Genomic DNA, 21170 nt, shown 5'->3' on the forward strand with positions numbered 1-21170 from the left:
CTTGAAAATATAATAGAACTACTATAAACAATTAATATATTAAGTTGTTATTGCCATGAAGCGATAAAATATTAATTTCCGATGAAACTTCTTTCGGCCCATGTTCCGTTAAGGGGATCCAAAACTACACTGGACCCCCTTAAGCTAACCTAACCTAACCTAACCTAATAGAACCTTAATATAACGTTATATTATGGAATCAAACGAAAATCAATAGAAAGAAGTGGCGTCAAAGACATTGGACCCCCTTAACGGAACATTGCCCCTTCTCTCTTGTGGAACTCAGGAGCCGCCCTGCTACATTATAATTATTATTATCTTTATGTTTCAAACTATAATTTAGTAAATACGAATTGTACAACAGCTACACTCAAGGGCCGCTTTAGGACTTTTAATTTCATGCAGGCTCGCTCCCTCGCTTATGCGGGGAACCTTGTTTGACATATGCCGCATTTCCATGCAACAATGTAACTAATCCAACATATATATATGGTGATCAGAAAAATGGAAACACCTGTAGTTGGCAACACGTCAGATGTATGGGTTGGCAGTGGTGTCGTGGCGCCCGCAGCGCCGGACCGTTGGTGGTGGTGTGTTAGGTCGGTCTCCATACTACGTCAAGCGCAGTGGAACAGCAGTGTCCAGTGGCTGCAGCAGACGGAGGTAGTGTAAAATGGGAGACCTCTCAGATTTTCAAAGAGGGCAAATTGTTGGTGCGCGGTTATGTGGAGTGAGTGTGACGGCAGTGGCTACTGTGTTAGGTGTGTCGCGTGGGACAGTGTCGAAGGTGATGACGGCCTACACAACACACGGGAAAACCACATCGGGGAAGCGGAACAGTGGGCGGAAGAAAATCATGAGTGACAGGTAACGCCGGGTATTAAAGCGCATTGTCACGCCGAACCGTCGTGCTACTGCGGAGCAAGTAACGGAGGAACTCAATCAGCACCTCCCCCACCCTGTTTCGACAATCACAGTCCGCCGCGAATTACATGACATGAACTTACGTGGTCGTGTTGCACGGGTCAAACCGCTCATCAGGGACCATAACGCTTTCGCACGCCGCAAATGGTGCCGCGACCATGCAACTTGGACTGTTGAGGACTGGAAACGTGTGATATGGTCGGATGAGTCATCCTTCACCCTATTCCCAACCACGGGCCGTGTTTATGTGTGGAGAATGCCCAAAGAAGCTTATGATCTGCAGTGTCTCCGCCCAACTGTGAAACATGGCGGCGGCTCGGTGATGTTGTGGGCCGCCATATCATGGTTTTCATTGGGTCTTGTGGTCACACTTAGCGGACGAATCACTGCCAACGATTATGTCGGAATTTTAGGAGACCACTTGCATCCTATGGTCCGGATGTTGTTCCCGGACAATGACACCATCTTCCAGGATGATAATGCACCCATTCACACAGCTGGCGCTGTTGCAGCGTGGTTTGAGGAACATCGGGATGAAGTTCAACACCTCCCCTGGCCCGCCCAATCCCCAGATCTCAACATAATTGTACATCTGTGGTCCGTCTTGGAAACACGACTCCGGCGACGATTTCCACCTCCATCCTCTCTCACAGAACTTGCCGATGCCCTGCACGAGGAATGGTGAAAAATTCCACTTGCTATCATTCATGACCTTTATGCCTCCATCCCACGTCGCATCCAAGCTGTTCTGAAGGCGAAAGGTGGCCCGACACCATATTAATCTGGTAAGTTGCAATTTCGTTCAGGTGTTTCCATTTTTCTGATCACCATCTGTATATATATATATATATATATATATATATATATATATATATATATATATATATATATATATATATATATATATGTCAGGTCATTACATTTTCCAAATCCACACATTAAACGAAAACTTACAATATATTTGTTAATCAGTGTTAGTAAGGCTAGTTTTAGACGGAAGCATTTATCGTAGCATTTGTCATAGCAAAAATCGTATCATCGATATCCTACCGTGTAAAGTAACAAATGCTATAGCATTTCCCATACAATGGCATATCCTATGGCATTTCTTGTCGATAGAACCTGCTCTATTTCGTAGCATTTTCCCCAGCATTTCTGGTCCGATTGCAGCGCCGTGATGTGTTAAAAAGAAGCGAAAGATTTTGTGCCAAATATCCATGCTTTTTGTTTCGTGTGGGAAATTGAATTGTAGTAAACAAAAAATGAGTTGGATTAGGGATGCTCTTTGTCCGCATACTTCTTTGTGATTTTCGTTTTTTAATATGGCCGGCGAGAACTGTTGTTACAATTACTATAGCTTTAGCTACCTCACGCTTAATTTCAGAGCGATAATTGCGCTCTTCTCCTGTGATTTGTTTGCTACGTCACGACAGATGCTTATCAAAATGCTACCGTTTAAAAACACTATATACTTTTGATGCCATAGAATATTATATGAAATTTTTGACAGCACATCTGCTACGAGAAATGCTTCCGTCTAAAACTAGCCTAAGGATGCTTCAGTATCACAAACATCCGTAAACGTCGAAATTTTGCCAAAACTTCGGAGATTATTTTTGCAATAGGCCTAATAGCCGATGCTAAGCCTAATTAACAATTTTTTAAAATTATATTATCTTTGTTAATTTTACAAAATATAGACCTATTAATTACCTTTTTGACATTTTTTTTTAATGTGTGGGTAGACACAGGCCTACCCGCTAAAGCCGCCTTTGGTTACACTTCGAGACAGACTTAACAACATCGGAACCCTCCCCGCTTACTCATTGACCCCACCTTATCTGCTATCTGGTATATTGCATTAATTCTTCGTTAAAAACGAAAAAGAAGAAAAAAAAACGTATGATGCAAGCTGATGGAGCAACGGAATGTGTCAAGTTTTGAGTGATGCAATTATCTGTTACTTAATGATAATATCTCTACTGCTTCTTGGGTGATGCATTCTATATTTTACGTCAAGGCCAAAGTGGAATTGTTTTCTTTGCCAAAACCGAAATGACGTTCAACATTAAGTAATCTAGATATGTGTTCCATTGTGAAATTATATTCTTTTGTGTGGCTAAAGGCCTTAATAGAGTACAAAAATATAATGTTTAATATGCACAGACAATAAAATACGCATACATTTGATATGAAATCATGCTTTACAAACTATCTTGAGAAATTAATAAGACAAATAACTATTTACTGGATATATAACTACACATATCAGGCTTCTTATATATATTGTACAAGCTATAAAACGCATTCGATCTACTATCCTTGTCAATTACACACACAAATGAATCCTGAAGTCTTCATACTTCCTAGTAGGTGTGTCACGAGTATATTCTACACATTGTTGAGAACGAATTAAATTAGTGTAGCAATGTAATCATACTTGTTACTTTAACGTTATGATATGTGATAACTCGAGATTTATATCTGTTACACAACTTTGTAAATATTTGCAAATGCAATCATTGCTTGATAAAATAGGTAGTCATATTGTGTTTCATATCTAATAATAAGACAGAAAAATATATAGGGGCCATAAACCAATGAAATGGCAAAATCTAACCTGACGATCTTAGATTTTTGTAAAAATTGGTGTACAGCTTTATTAGAATGGGAGATGAAAAAATCCCAAATATTACCTCTCTCCTTCTGAAAGTGTCCCCATACAGGGTGTTCAAAAAATGTCTAGAAACGGCATTCAGTTACAGTGATCATAAAATGGTTAATATGTGCACTAGAGACGTGAATTAACATCCCGCAGATATGAGCAACTAAATACCGTAATTCCATTTATCCTATCAACATAAATTCTTATTAATGTTTTATTGTTTTCAAACCAACATCCAAAAAAAGAAAAGAAAGAAGGGAAGGAAGGAAGGAAAGAAGGAAGCTAAGGAGCCACGCTATCGACAGATGTGTCAATTATTGGTTATTACTCTCTCATTTAGTAATAACCGAATAATTTTTAGTTGCACATTTGAATTATACTTTTCTTTCTGTTTTTATTTATTTATTTATTTATTTGTGCGAAGAAGAAAGGAAGAAAATATTATAGTTTGCTTTTTTCACAGGATTAGATATATACAGTAATTATTCTCTTCAACTTCTGAATATGTCAATTCAAAAAAACTACAATGATCAATATGGGCTGGTGGTGTTAGTGAATACATCCTTGAACAAAATACAGTGCGAAAAGGACGAACAAATAAGCAAATAGGTAAATGATAAGGAAGTTACATAATGTGAAACCTCACATGTGTTTGTCACCAAATATAGTACCGGTACAAAAAAAAAGTTATGTTGAGGCGTGCAAAATGGGACACGTCGGTTTCATGAGAAATATGCTGAGGATGCAAATAGTCTTAGTAGGAAAATCTCTGTTAAAAAGACCTATGGGTAGGCCAAAAAGCAGAAGGAAGTATTCTGTTAGTTTGGAGTATGATGAACTGGGTAAGTACTTGATTCGATTATTTGGCACAATTAGCATCCACTGCCTGCCTTTCGGGTTTTTGTGACGAGAAATCTTTAGTATTCATAAACCATTGAGCTACGTGTAGTTACTTCAAAATCCTTATTTTTCTTAATACAGATTAACTACGTATTTAAAATAAGATAATTCAATTATTCGAATATTTTTGGTAAATCAATGTTAATAGGTGAAAAATGTTTAATAAATATATATTTCACGTGTTTGGGACGGACAATTTCATTAAATTCCTTCCCTGTGGACCTACGATGGCGGTGTGTACATCTGTATAATGAGCTTTATTCGAAAGAAAAGAAACATTGAACTATGATGTTATTACTGCTCTGCATTACAACTGTTCTGAGAAAATGAAATTCTAAACATCTTCTACATAGAGATCTATATAAACTAGGGATGGCCAAAAATTTTCGGATCCGGATATCCCGGATCCAGTAAGATCCGGATCCGGATCTTGCCGGATCCGGACCTAGATCCGGATCTCGGATCCGAATCTCAGATCCGGATCTCGGATCCGAACCTCAGATCCGGATCTGGGTCCGGATCTCGGATCTGGATTGGAAATTCGGATCTCGGATCTGGATCCGGATCCGAAATTTGAATCTCAGATCTTGATTCGTATCCAAACCTACATCTGAAATTGTGATGATAAAATTGAATATCTAAAATTCGTCAAAACTTTTCTCGGATTCACTAATATAATAGGTTGCTGTGCTTTTAAATGTTTCCATAACACGTTTGTGCTACCTTTGTTCTTTATTTTATTTAAACCTTGCAATATTTACATGTTGCACTTTCTATCGTCTCTTTAGTAAAATGTTTCCAAGTTTGACTTCTTCCCATTTCAAAGTATAGTGAATTGTCTGAAAACATGTAAATGGTAACAAATTCTTCTGTTTAGCTCCTCTTCGAAACTTAATGTTAGCTTCAAATTGAAAATATTTATTTTATTCTTTAGAAAATAAACTTTCTTATTTTCTCATATACAAATGAAATATCTTTTAGATAAGGCCCTTCTAATCGCAGGAATACTAGACAAAACAAACTCTTTATTAATAGTAGTTTCAGACTCACTAGAGTCCAACCATAAACATATGTAATAATGAATATCTTTCACTTCGAAGGTATATACAACAAAAAATATAGACTGGTTGGCGTGGAACAACAGTAGACTTTTAAACATACACACGAGAATTTCAGGAGAGTGATATGGTTGTGTTCGTTGTATGGCTTTATTACCTAACTTATGTTTGCCCTTCTGAGGTCGGGAGTTTGTTGGAGTAAATATAAAAGAGATTTTTTTTTTAAAATTTTTTCTTCACCCTCCAGGTTTCTTTAACCATATATTGCAGGACGTAACCAAAACATACCCATGCATCGTATCATTAAAGCGTTTTGTGTTTTGTATATTAGTGTTCAAAAATATTTAACATATTCGCATTTGTTCATGTGATCTCAGGTTCAATTCTCGGTGGGAACATACAAGAGAAAATTGAAAGCTGAAACAATATGAAAATAGTATTTAAAAGTCAGGAAATTGATATTAAAACTTTAGCTATCTATTGGGACTGTATGGCTGTAGTTAAATTAACCCACACGTTTCGTGAAGATATATTACGTCGTTATTGTTTATTTACTATAAGCTACCAGATACATCCAAAGAGACCACTTTACACTGTAGTAATCAACAGATGAAAACAACATTGGAAAAGGAATGGAAAATCCCCAGAGCCTTAGATCAAGGTACTAACCTAGCATTTGCCCAGTATAACTGAGAAACAACCCTTGAAAATCCTCAGTCAGGATGGCTGGTCTCCGAATTCGAACCCGGTGTTATCCAATTGCGAAGCAAGAATCCTAACAAGTAGCCTGAACTCGCTCCATAATATTATTATTTAATCAACGTAATGTTTTAAAATAAGTGCAAATTAAACCCTACTTTCTTTATTGCTGATGTTATAGTTAATAAGCCTACATGAGACATCAGTCCCCCATCAAGAAAGAATACTAGAACTGGAATTCAGGAAGCGGGAGTGAAGAGATTAATGAGGATGAGGAAACTATGTACGATGCAAAAACTGAGTAACTATGACTTCATCACAGATATATTCACTTACATACGTCAATTAATATTTCTCTGATACAGGGCACTCTTACTTTCTATAGTGGCAGGAAAACGGCCCGCTTTTGTAAACGAACACACTAGGCACGTGCGTATAGGCGCAATGTCCGTGCAAAGAAACATAGGTAAAACTAGAAAAAAAATAAGGAAATCAAGGGGAAAATGATAAACCGCCCTTCAACTTTTAAAAAAAGCTAAAAATAACTAAACTTACAGCTACGAAAGAATTGAGGCGAATTTTATTGAAAAGATTGTTTTTCCTTAGTGATTAGTTGTGCTATGAACATGAATTAAAAAGAAAACAAGTAGCTAGCTCTGAGTTTCACAAACTAGTTGAAAAGAAAATATTGGATAAAATTTAACAATAAAGAAGGCATTTATGATAATTAAAACAAACTAAATTCTTGGCACGACAGTCCTTTGGTTCCTACCAGCGGGCTTACGTTCAAAGTGGGGATGTGTAGTCAACGCATCGACACCCGAAGTCCCTAATGCAGGCTTTCTAGACTGGAGTCCGCTACCTCTTACTTAAGATAACTCCCCAATTGTCCTCATGATGCTGGGTCAACATCGAAATTGTTGAGTGCCTCTCCGGAAATTGAACCCATGACTATGGGCACCGAAGGCACGCGCTAACCACTGTTTTTCATATGTAAAAAGGTAACAGCTTTTTATCAAATTATTTAACCTGATGAACGCTTTGCACGGATTACACTGTAACCATTATGACACCACACAGACATAGAAGTAAACGAGGACAGTTAAAAACACCTATGCCCGAAGCGGGATTTGAATCCAAGACATTCACAGCAAACGATCCACAGCCTAATCCCGCAGACCCCTCGACTATGGCTGTCGGGTTTTCTCGGCTAATCCGTAGCACATTTAAAGTAACTGATTATTTTAAAAGTTGCTCCTAATTACTGACAATCTAAGTCTTATGTATCAAATATTTCCTGCAATAATACCATACACTCTTCGTCTTCTATAGACGAAAAGCTATAGTTACCCACATTATCTAATACAGAAATAAGTTTTGTTTCTCTAATAGCTGCTGATGGTAATAGTCAAGGTTCACCGAAGCATGATCCCAAACCCAAACTGAGATATTGATGTCACTGGAACGCCTGAAAAGTCAGTCATTGTAGGTAAGTGAATTGCCCACTTGTCAGGATGAAGGGCGATGGTGATGTGAAATGCGGGGCTGTCAGAGGTACTACTTATGATAATTGGATTTATAATATTCTATGTTGCCATAAACCCTCTTCAAGAACATAACTGTTAATCTTAGCTTTGAAAATGTTACATAAGGAATTTTATTGCTACCATTAGGTTGCATTAGGAATTATCGGATTTATTTTAACGCTTAACTTTTACATCTCTTCTGATTTACGAATATTTAAATGGCGATTATCCCCTTAAGGTAAATTAATGATATTTTAAATCATTTCGAACCAACTTTATATATGGTTAGTCTTGTTATATGGGAATAATTGAGACCAGAAGCAGTCTACAGGCTAAGTCCAAAATAATCTTGGCCGACCTCCTGATAAACCACGTCTTTCAGCAAGGTGAATTGTGGCAATCCGATACCCACATGAGGAAATCTTCGGTTCAGTGTGTAAGCTTCCATAAGAACCAGCACTCTAATCAGTGGAATGTGCTTTGCTAATTTTTCCTCGATGTGAAAGTACCTAACTTTATTGCTAAAGAAGAAAAGGCATTTATTTCAAACAAGTCGCCATTACAGTTTTCGTATTTGAACACAACACTCATGAAAAGTCATGTTAAAGCGCGACTTGCCCCTGAAAAAAGAACATTTATCTGTTTTTAGTTTCTCGTGTTCCCCAAAGTACATGCGGAATTAGTGCAAGTGCCTTCTGCTCGCATTACCTAGGTACAAACGGCTACGATGCATGTTTCAGTTTCCAGATCTCAAATATTTATCTTTCAACCTGATTCTATGTATAAATCCGAAATTTCAAATCTAGATAAGAGGCACCAAAATTCATAGTTTATTCTCGGTGCTCATATTGTGATTTACTAAATAATTATGAAATCTAATTGTAAGGTACAGGGGCGGATCCAGGACCGTCTTCTGGGGGGGCGGTGGGTTGTCATACTGCTACTTTTAAGGGCTCCAAACTTTGGGATGGGCTTTATTTATATATATAAAATGAGAAAGTTTCCTCTTCTTGGGGGGGGGGGGGGGCGATCGCCTGGATCGCCTCCCTGGATCCGCCCCTGGTAAGGTATACATTTGATATTTTGAGCAGACTGAGCAAGATAAATATACGTAAAAACTAGTCAATACTTGTCTTAACTGTATGTTTTCTTAGCTGTCAATGAAATAGGTGTATTGAAGAATTTTAAATATTCGAGTTTTATATTCCGGTTTCAAATATAAATATGTGTGTATTTCATCTCGGTCCTGCAACCCAGGTCCGAGATCCGAATCTCGATCCGAGAGCCGGATCCAGATCCGAAATCCGAGATCCGGATCCAGATCCGAAATCCGGATCCAGATCCGAAATTTGAGATCCGGATCCAGATCCGAAATTTGAGATCCGGATCCAGATCCGAAATTTGAGATCCGGATCCAGATCCGAGATTCGAGATCCGGATCCAGATCCGAAATCCGAGATCCGGATCCAGATCCGAGATCCGGACCCAGATCCGAGATCCGGATCTAAAGGATCCGGATCCGGCCATCCCTAATATAAACAAGGCCGGCCTTAGGTGCCCGATTGGGTACATTTTGTGGGGCCCCAGGTTTACAACTAACTTGCACCAAGGCCTGTAGGACCTATATATATATATATATATATATATATATATATATATATATATATATATATATATATATATATATATATATATATATATATATATATATATATATATATATATATATAGGGTGTCTCGAAAGTCCCCTGACAGGCTAATTCTGTTATTATTAGAGTTACAATAAAATGTAAGAGGGGAAACCGTCTTAAATATAATATTTTCAATTTAAAGTGAAGAATTTTTTAAAATCAGACACGAGCTGTTTGGGCTGAACACTCCTTATGCGTCCAATGTTAAATGAAAATGCAACGTTGCAATTTACCTGGAGCTGGGGGAGGAAAGGACGGGACAGGAAGTGGACAAATTTTGTAAGAGTATGGGGAATGGGGACATGTTTGAAATTTGGCTGGCCATCGACACGTTAGCGTAAGTTGTAGATCCAGGTAAATGGCAACGTTTCATTTACATTCAACATTGAACGCATAAAGAGTGTACAGCCCAAACGGCTAATCCGATAAAAAAATCCTTCACTTTAGATTGAAAACGTCATATTTGGAGACGGTTTCCCCTCTTACATTTTGTTGTGGCTCTGATAGTAACAGAGTTACCCTATGTCAGGGGACTTTTGAGACATCCTGTGTATATATATGCATACACATGTGCATGAAGAGCATGGGTAGACACGCTAGACACTCCTCTGTGAATGATATCATTTTACGAGCCCTTACCACAGCTGGAATTCCTTCTATACTTGAACCTTCAGGATGTTGTCATTCAGATGATAAACGACCTGATGGCATGACATTAGTTCCTTGGTTGAAAGGCAAATCACTAGTATGGGACTTCACGTGTTCAGATACATTTGCCCATTCAAGTCTCCCTTTAGCTGTTATGAATGCTGGAGCTGTTGCTAGTCGTAGAGAAGTAGAAAAGCAAAGGAAATATAACAACCTCCTTGATAAATTTATTTTTGCTCCAATTGCCATCGAGACTAGTGGTGCTTGTGAATCTGCAAGCCTTGATTTTGTTAGAGAAGTAGGTAGACGCATTTCTATCGTTACTGGAGATATTCGTTCAACATCTTTCTTAATTCAACGCACATCTATTGCTATCCAACGTGGCAACGTGTCGTCGGTTCTTGGCACCTTACCACATGGAAAAGAACTAGATGAGGTATTTCTTCTCTAACACATAGGACAACACTGAACATTATACAACTGGACGACATACTATACAAATAAGGTGTAATATCATTGGATGGCGTAGAAAAGCAGACAGTAACACTAGATATGATGCCGTTGATAGGTGGTTTTCTACCCCTTCCTTTGGTTCGATTAACGAAATATATTTCCTGTTGACTTAATTATTTTTTCTTAATGTGCATGTTGGGTATACAAGGTCACTAAAAATGCTCAGGCCTCAGAAACGAAGAATTTAAACCGTGAGTGACCTTCCGGAAGTAGTCAAGATTGATGTCGATCGGTTTCTTTCGTTGTCCTGAATCGATTGATATGCATATTATATATATAGGGCGACTGTAAAAGCTGATGCCCATGAAACTAATTATTCTGCAATGGATTTACATATGGATCCACACAATAAATCTGGATTATATTATTATTATTATTATTATTATTATTATTATTATTATTATTATTATTATTATTATTATTATTATTATTATTATTATTATTGTTGTTATTATTGGTGCTGGACAAGTCTAGGTACACCATATTTTGCAAAATTTACAGATAAAATTCAATATTCTGCATGGAAGAACATGTTTATAAGGAAAAAATGTCTGCAGGCAGCAGAATTAAATACTAACTAATACAACTGTATTTTAGGTTTACAAGTATAGTTTTCGTAGTGTAAAATCATTTTAAGTGCTTTACGACGGTTAAAATAAGTGAGTGCATATGAAATACGATATATTAGATGCTAATATCCACTGACAATGTATTTCTCTATAGTATATAAAAGCTGAATTTTATGTTTATAAGTGTAGCGTTACTAGTATGAAACCATACAAGTGCAATTTGAATTCGTTTAATTCCGAAAACTCACATAATTCACTAATGGGGCGTTTACACTTAGTCGATTTGCGTTCGATTCAGTTGAATTGACGTCACTTTCAACTTAATCGACCGTGTAAACGGGACTTCAACTTAAGCGCTTGTTGATCGAAGGCGACTAATCGACTGGCAACTGAATGAAAAGACGTTCTATTTTCTGTGGTTGAAATAATTGAACACATCCATCAATCTGATTCGGCCTAGTTGCTTCGATTTAGTGGCAAATGCAGCGAGTCGATTTAGTCGTGCGACTAAATCGACTAAGTGTAAACGCCCCATAACTTCGCTGAAGCGTAGGCGCACGGTCACTGACGCGTCTATTACGCTCCATCTTCACCTTACCCTGACTCGGCTAGATTGCATTAATTCTTTTTAGCGGCCACCTACCACAACATCGTTTGTGATTTTAACACTGTATTTGTGTCACATACACCCGGACGCTATATTTATACGCAAATCGTAAAAGAATTGTAATTTTTCAACAAGTACTTCTGATAGTCGCCTTGAAATTCGTCTATGCTAAGTGGGGTAATGTCATGTCATCCACGCAAATCTTTTGGGAGAACAATAAGAAAGAAATTAGTGAAAAAAATATAATTTCTGAACAATGGTTTCAAGTAGTGCGCCTAAATTTGGCCTATATTAGTAGTAATAGTAGTAGTACAGATGTAGTAGTAATAGTTGTTGTTGTTGTTGTACTTGTAATAGCAGTAGTAATTCTTTGAATCGATTGAGAATTCTTCATGTTAAATCTTTCCTGCATAGTATACATTATTCTGCCTGAAAGACACAGTCAATGCCTCTCAACCCTTAACCCCCGACATGGAGTCCCACGGACTCCGCGAGTAATGTATACCTATAATATGTCCTTTTATTTTTTGTGTAGCCCCACGCCTTTCTCAGTACCTTCTAGTCTGTTGATTTTGAACGTTGTTCTGCATCAGATGTGCTGAAAGTTTGTTTCAGTGCTGCTCGAACGTTTGCACGAAGTCCGTAGGACTCCATGTCGGGGTTTATGTAACATTTCTGTGCCGTACCTAATTTACTGTGTCCAGGTGTAAAGGTGATTTAAATTATGATAACATTATGAGTAACATTGAAGATTATGAGTAACATTTGATTCGTTTCCTATAGCAATCCTAAAATTTTGGACCTCAGCCTCTCCGCCATCGCAGGTAACTGTGCAATAAAGAGGGTCAAAAATTGTTAAAAATAGCGCTTTGTACTTCATGGACAATCTCTTGCTTTCTTACAAGTTTGTGCCATCTGTTAATTATGTCAGAAAAATTGTCTAAACAAATCTCAATTATCAATATTGCCCATAGCAGACATGAAATGTTTGGTTGTCAGAAAATGTTAAGGAATGTTAGAAAATGTTAGGCCAGGATACGTTAAAGAGAACAGTCTTTGAGAAGAGTGGAATTGGGCGATATTAATGAGAATTGGGAAACCCTGGAAAGCGAACCAAGTAATTCAACTAAGAGCCTATCCGGTTTGTCATAAGCACCAGACTGTGTTACGTGATCAGGTCAAAAGTCAAGTCGCGTGCCAAATCGAGTCTGGAGATTGCAAATCAAGATGTGAGATATTTCAAGCACGTAACCTCCGCGTGGGGCGGACCTGAGTAATTCGAAGAAGATACATATACGTTATCATTGAAAAATGAAATGAAATCTTTAAATTTTACGTCCCACGGTTATACCGGTTAGGCTAAAGGAGACAGTGATGATGAGAGATGTGTGAAATGGTGGAATTAAGAAAGTGGGAGGAAACGGGAGAACTCCGAGAAAACCCACGAGCACGATGTTTGTCCACCACAAAGTTCACACGGCGCGAGCTGGTATCGAACCAGGGACCCCAAACACCGGAGGTGAACGCTCTACCACTGAGCCACCGCGCCCCCTTTATTATCATCAAACAACTTGACTTGTCTATCCATATTTACCCTATGTGCTATACATCATTTCTATATAATGCTCTTCATTATGTCTTTGTAAGAAGCTTTCTATTAGCCATCTCCTTATTACAGTTTTTGAGATATGTGGATAACTTCATTATTTTCACTGATTTTCCATTGACTTGACTTTTCCATGTTTCGTGATCTTTTTTGACTATGTTCCATTCATTTTAGGACAATTTCTTTTTTTGAATGTAGAATCTGCATAGTATGTTCAATATTTAATTTAATTTTCAGCCATCTTCCTCTTAAGGTTTTTGAGATAAGTGGAGGAAATACTTGTTTTCCATTGATTTTCTCTTACATTAATATTAATGTTTCGTGCTTTTTGACTATGTTCAATCCATTTTAGAACAATTTGCTTTAGGAATATAGAATCTGCGTAGTCTCTTCAACATTTGAGCTTAATTTCAGCCATCTTCCTCTTTTGGGTTTTGAGATAAGTGAAGGAATTATTTGTTTTTCGTAGATTTTCTATTGACATTAATATTAATGTTTCGTGCTTTTTTGACTATGTTCCATCCATTTTAGAACAATTTGCATTAGGAATAGAGAATCTGCGTAGCCTCTTCTACATTTGAGCTTAATTTCAGTCATATCCCTGATTTGGTTTTTGAGATAAGTGAAGGAATTATTTGTTTTTCGTAGATTTTCCATTGACATTAATGTTAATGTTCCATGCTGTTTTTGAGTATGTTCCATCCATTTTAGGCAATTTGCTTTCCGAATTATAATCTGCATAGTCTCTTCTACATTTAAGCTGAATTTCTGTCATCTCCCCCAAGGTCTGTTTACATCATTGAAACCGAATAGGTCCTTTATTGTTCAAGTACTCTTCCAGTAATTTAAAGATTTATGAAATGCACTGGGTATCCAAACTACTGGGCCTGGGTATCCATTTGGATACAAAAAGGTAGCTTAAAAATGCCCTGTTTTGTGTTAGTAACAGTAAATAATCTCTACAGATATGAACAATGCCGCGAATATAATATGGTCATATGAATTTAGGACAAAATGGCAGGGGACATAATGGCAGGAGGACAAAATGGCAACGGACGGAATAGCAGGAGGGCAAAATGGCAGCGGACAAAATGGTAGGAGGACGAAATGACAGAATGGCAGAAGTTAATTTGGCAAAAATTATAACTCCTAGGGTTCGTATTTTTAGGTTTCACCTATTGTGTTTGCTAGTAGGTAACAGTTCTCGATTTAGTCATTTCTACCTCGAATATCCAAAGCATATAAATACAGCTAAATTGAACCAAGAGCGTAAAAGAGGGTAAATATCAGTTATCCAAACTTAACTTGAAACTTAACAATAAATCTTTAACTTTTTTCTCAAATTTATTTCTTTGTAACCATCTTCCAATTGATATCTTGGTCTTATAACAATTCTAACTACAAGAAAATATAGAGTGAAAGCAAACAAGGTGAGTGCAAAACTGAAAGAATTGGTATCATTTATTCTTCAAAACTAATACATATCATAGTACAGACCTATAAAATTCCTTTACATTTACAGAAATGACAGTTTTTTTCTAATTTCCTATAACATATCCTTTAAATTATATAAACACCTTGTACTTGTAAGAATGACTAATTACGTACATCTTTCTTAATTCTCAATAATAACGGATATTGTAGAACAGACTATAAGGAACACTCTGCAGTCGTCAGAATGACCAATTACTTACCGGTACATCATCATTAGTGTTCCCACGAGACGAGACGAGACGAGACTTTAGGCTGTCTCGTCTCATGCGAAGTATGTCTCGAAAAAATGTGCGCGTCCCGTCTCGTGTCTCGTCTCGAGAGGTTCTGTCCCGTCTCGTCTCGTTTGTCTCGTTTTGTCTCGTCTTGTCTCGTAAAAAATATATCAGCATACCATGGGAACGAAAGTAAAATGTAGCAGGTTGCACCATGCTAATCAAGATACAACTAAGTTTCAAGTATTACCCAGAACTCACAAGACAAGAAATGTCACGGTACTACACCGTGAAGCCTTCACCTCTGGTGTATGTGGTACTCGGTTCGATCTCGGTTAGTGCCATGTGAGCTTTGTGGTGGACAAACATTGAATTTGTGGGGGGACCGCGGTGGCTCAGTGGTAGAGCGTTCACCTCTGGTGCTTGGGGTCTCGGGTTCGATCCCAGCCCGTGCCAAGTGACTTTGTGGTGGACAAACACCGTGTTCGTGGGTTTTCTCGGGGTTCTCCCGTTTCTTCCCACTTTCTTCATTTCACCATTTCAGTCATTACTCATTATCACTGTCTCCTTTAGCCTAACCGGCATAACCGTGGGACGTAAAACTCAAAGATTTCATTTCATTTTTCCAATGTGTGTGTTTTCTTGAAGTTGTCTAGTATCCTACCACTTTCTTCATTCCATTAATTTTCCCATCATCAACCATTCGGCCAAAGTTGCCTAAAGGTCTTAAAAATAAATTCAAAAATAAATTCAAATAAGCTCACAAGGCAAGGACAAATAGTTTACAAGATAATATATCTCTGCTGTTAGTTGTCTGAGGTTTCTCGACCCTGGCTTTTTTTTTTTTTTTTTTTTTTTTTTTACATTCTGAAACATTGAAATTTGTTTCAACAGTTTCAATACACGAATATACAGTAAATTGCTCATAGGTACGTCGAAGATGAAGATACTAATGTTAAATAATGTTTACACGGCAAGCAAAGTTCAATGTAAAGGTGTCAACATCCCCGACACTATCGTATACTATCAGCCCACTTCCTTTATAGTGTCTGTATATATATATATATATATAAGAGAGAGAGAGATGGAAAGATATATAGATAAATAGAGAGATAGATATATGTGTGTACACTTTGATTTCATATATTCCAACCTTTAGGTTTCACAGTGTTAACCGATACCAATCTAAACCAAATAATTTTATTGAGTAATGGAAAGTATTTGATTGAAATTTTATATGTTACTGCACAATAAGCTCTACTTAAAGTGCCATAGTAATGGGAGCTGAACGACATATCGGACGAAAGAATGCTTGGGGCCAGTCTTCACCTCCATTGTTCAAATCTGTTCCCATAACCGCGGGGTGTGTGCTACTATGTGGTGGTTGCCCCTTTTGTGTAACAAACTCATGACAGTACATCCAGATTAGCTAGTGGTCTAAAAAAAATTGATTTTTGGGTGGCCATTTTGGATTAAAGTTTCTTATATTGTCATGATCTATTCGCAATCATACAACATACATCTTCATACCAAGCCGAGCGGTCTGCGGCAATAGACCATCGGCTTGAAGGACCCGGGTTGAGTCCCGGAAGGGTCATATGTATGGATTTTAACAGCATTTGTTTTTCCGTATTGTGTCAGGGGGGGAATAGTACGGGATAAAAGGATTTCAGTTTGAAATAATTGAAGAAAATATCCTCCCCAGGATACTTTCAATGGAGTAAGAAATTAGTAAAAATATAGGATATACATTTTATAGCAGGTTTAAAAATATGGTTTGGGTATCCTATTTCTTTTCTGTTAATTGTGTTCTTCAATGTTCGAATTTTGATCATTCTCATGATATTTTCTGCTTTCAACGGAGTTCCATGAATATTATACCAAATGTTCTTTACATTCTGCAAGAAACCATTTCTGAAGATAATTCAGGTCCTAATGAATATTATTCACTAGGAAAGGGAAGAATTTCCCTCCTCTCAACATGGAAGCAGAGGCCAATTTCGCACTCTGGCCAGATCAAACATTTCCGCGTAACAAAACGAAGGTCCCCCTGTAAAACCTCTTCACCTACAGTGTTATTATTACTATCATAAATTTGCTGAAAGCAAACAATTTGAAGGGTTCGTCGATAATATCTTTGCTTTCTTTGTCCTTCGCCCGCCTTCCAAATGAAGAGGTGAATTTTACAACATGACTGCTGTATAATAAGCGAGTAATTGGTAAAGTGGTAAAAGTGTCTTTCTATATATATATATATATATATATATATATATATATATATATATATATATATATATATATATATATATATATATATATATATATATATATAATGTGTGTGTGTGTGTGTGAGAGAGAGAGAGAGAGAAAAATTTAGTTGCAAGATGACATACTTCAATTGCCGTTTTCGGTTCATATAGCAAAAAGAATACCGCCACCAGAGAATAAAGACAAGTGTAGTTCTGTTCTCTTCCGCCATCTCAGCCAGAACTTTCAACTACAGCCTGTAATAACTGTAGACCTTACCCAATTTTCAAATTGAATAGATGGTGGTGGTAGTTCGGTTTCTTGACCTTGTAAAAATCTTCCCTGTCGTTGCTTTGTTTGTCATCATTCCAGCTAGAAATGAAAAAAGGGAATTCCTCAGTTTACAGCAAGGGGAATTGGGGACAAGACATTAAGGATGATATTCTTGGAAGCTCACGTATCACGATTGTTTCATTCAATAGACAGAGGACATTTTTCTATGAAGGCTTTTCAACATGTTTTCTCACAAAGGGGATTTTCCTTTTGCAATCTATATGACCACTGGCAATTTCAATCTTGGCCATTCCTGCCAGCGTTTTGATTTTCGAGACACGAGACATTTCACGAGACGTCCCGTCTCCTCCCGTGTCTCGTCTCGTTTTCGAGACGGGACAAGTAGTCTGTCTCGTCTCGTGTCTCGTCTAAAAGGGTTCTGTCTCGTCTCGTGGCAACACTAATCATCATTAATTTTATATAACAAAACTAGCCTTTGGCTAGCCCCAGACCCCCAGGTCTGCTCTGCCTACGGCTTCACATTTCCTTATCTATCGACCTTTGCATCAACAATGAATTTAGTGAACTTGCTCTTCGTATTTCCTGAACTGCCCATCCGGGGTCTTCGCCCCCACACACTGTCTTTGCTCGCTCCTCCGGCCTTGCATCTCTTAAACCCATAATTCTATCGTTTCTTTTCCCATTTCAACTATTTAAAAGATAAGATTTTGTATCCCAAGAAAACGTCCGTTTAAATAACATGGGAATCTCTTCATTCCCCTTTAGACCCCTAAAAAATTAAAAATATTCATTCTTGGCAATTTTCCTGTGGGTTTGTTCCGGAAAGCCACAATCATGCCAAGTTTAATCACTGTAGCCCTACAGGAAGTGCTAAAAAATTTGAGGTTGTAGAAGACGTCCCATATAATTAACATGGGAAAGATTTCTGTTCCCCATAAAACCACTCAACGTTTGAAATTTTTATTTCTGATGATTCACTTAGGTAACGATAACGAAAACGGGGAAATTCTTCATCCCCTCTTTAGACCCCCTAAAGTTAAAAGTATTCAATTTTTGCAATCTTCCTGTGGGTTTGTCCCCGAAAGTTAAAATCATGCCAAATTTAATCATTGTAGGCCTACAGGAAGTACTCAATAATTTCGGGGTGTAAAAGGTGTTTCATATAAACATGGGAAAGATTTTTCAGTTCCCTATAAAACCACTCTAAAGTTGAATTTTTACTGATTTATTTAGGTAGTGCCAACGAAAACGTACAAGCATACCGAATTTCAAGTTTATATTCCTATTCTAAGTACCTAAAACGAGATTATATGTCCAAAAAAAGCCCATTTAAATAACATAGGGTTTTTCATCTCCTGTTTAGATCCCCTAAAAATTAAAAATATTCACTTTTGGCAATTTTCCTGTGGATTAGTTCCGGAAACCTAAAATCATGCCAAATTTGATCATTGTAGCCCTACAGGAAGTACTCAATAATTTATGTCAGCTCACGTAGATGTATATATATATAGTTAGGATATAATATATCGTAAGATAGACTATAAACACAATTTGCAGCCGTAAGAATGACTAGTTACTTATAGTGTCTTAAAACATCCTATAACACATATCCTAGAATACACTGTAAAAAACGAGTGCTGTCGATTTTTTGTGACATTTGCGGTTTTCGGTTTTTGAGAAAACTGGTTTTCTGAAAACCGAAACCGCAAAAGCGGTTTTTAAACCGGAACCGCAATTGCGGTTTTGGAAATCGAAACTGCAAATGCGGTTTTCAAAACGGAAACAGCAAAAGCGGTTTTCGTTTTCTTTTTCAAAAACCGACAGCACTAGTAAAAACCCTCTGCGCTCGTAAGAATGACTAAAACATAGTCCTTAATTTTATATAGCAAAATATATCATAATCAGTGGCGTATTTACGATTTTGTTTCGGGAGGGGCTTTACCAACTTTCGGGAGGGGGGCTTTGCCTGGAAATGTGAAAATTCTGCAAGATATTTCATTTACTTTACTATACTAAGAAAGATTTCGGGGGGGCTTAAGCCCGGAAGCCACCCCCTAAATACGCCACTGATCATAATATAGACTATAAACACACTTCGCAGTCGTAAGAATGACTAATTATATACCAGGCAGGCCCGTATCCAGGGAAGTCTAGGGGGCCAGGCCCCTCAAAATTTTTGCAGCCTCCTAAAATTTTCACGGTATGCTTTCCAATGTACTATATGGTTGGATCGCCCCCCCTAAAACCCGAGAATTCAAATTATACTTTCTGCCTTTATGCGCTTCTGCCATTTCGTCTTCTGCCATTTGTCCTCCTGTCATTATGCCCCTGCCATTTTGTCCGCCTGCTATTCTGTCCGTTCCCCGGTCACGTTGCTAACTTAGTTCATATTTTGATGTTGCGTGTGCCCTTCGTTTTTTTTTAAACTCAATCATGGAATAATACATTATAATATACATAAAGCATTAAAAAATAAGAAAAAGACATAAAATTCTAAAAGCAGTCATTTTTATGTACAAAAATATAATTATAGATAATTTTTCGGAGTCCGTGGGGTCCACCTCGGGGTTTACGTGAAAAATTCTGACGTCGGGGTTAAGGGTTATTTTCACTTCTAAAGGAATATAGTGCTATAAACGAAATATAAACCTAGTTCCAAATGCTGGTTTAAAAGCAAATAATGTTTAAAAAACGAACAAAAGCCATACGTTTTCGTTAACCGATTTCATTATGCAACATATCGTAGCCGATCAGCAGCTCACACTGAATACGGATTTATAAATACCCGTACAAGTGAGCAATGAGGTGGTATTGCTGAAACAGAAATCAGCTGCTTTCGGTTCGGTACTTACAGCGCGAGAGGGTGCACGTGAGAAAAGCAGAAGTGACCATGGCGGGTAAGCAACTTGCAAGTTCATCATCGTAATATTAAAAATATAAAATGTTACTATAATAGATGTTCAAATATTAGCATTTCGTGATACTATGTATGCTATAATTCAATAAGCATTGTTTTTGGATTTATGTGAGTCAGGTTATGTGATACCGGGAGAGAAAGTGTTCCCTTCTAACGAAGATGACTTAAACGAAAATAGGTTAATACTGAAGCAATTCGTATTGTCAAAACATTACATTCGACATTCAGGTCATACTTAGACACACCACTTGAAATAATTGTTGAAAAAACTTCCAGAGATTTATTTATTATTGTCCAAAATATTTGCGTTAGGCAAAATGAGAAAAACCTACTTAGCATAAATTAATTTCAACGGGACGAACAGAAGTAATTATTGAAAAGTTAGAATTATTTCACGATATGCTTATAAATACAGCGTCCGGGCATATGCTGTAAAAACTAAAGCGCAGAAAAAAACTTAAGTGACCAATAGAAAACACGAATACTATCTAATCGAGTCAGGGCAGTATGAAGCTGGTAGGTGTTTCGGATTGAGTATAGCCCGCTCCCCCCAATGATTTTAAACGAATCATAGTGATTCTGACGATTCATATTAATTCA

General features: G+C 37.4%; 2 protein-coding genes across 6 annotated transcripts in view; one reads left to right on the plus strand and one right to left on the minus strand.

The window, feature by feature from the left end:
• LOC145668265 (uncharacterized) overlaps nucleotides 1–21170 on the minus strand; it is a 115833-nt gene that overhangs the window by 22507 nt on the left and 72156 nt on the right. The window lies entirely within an intron of this gene.
• LOC145668262 (cytoplasmic aconitate hydratase-like) overlaps nucleotides 4281–21170 on the plus strand; it is a 160884-nt gene continuing 143994 nt past the window's right edge. For 2 of the 3 annotated variants that reach the window (XM_081735961.1, XM_081735962.1), the window contains exon 1: nucleotides 4281–4431. In XM_081735961.1, coding sequence (XP_081592087.1) covers nucleotides 4296–4431 — 136 coding nt within the window. In that variant the 5' untranslated portion in view covers nucleotides 4281–4295. Of the gene's footprint in view, nucleotides 4432–20395; nucleotides 20551–21170 lie in introns of those variants that run through there. The other variant, XM_081735963.1, reaches the window with a different exon arrangement.

This window comes from Thermobia domestica, chromosome 13, assembly GCF_964235325.1.
Source record: "Thermobia domestica chromosome 13, izTheDome1.hap1.1, whole genome shotgun sequence".
NCBI classification, from domain to species: domain Eukaryota; kingdom Metazoa; phylum Arthropoda; class Insecta; order Zygentoma; family Lepismatidae; genus Thermobia; species Thermobia domestica.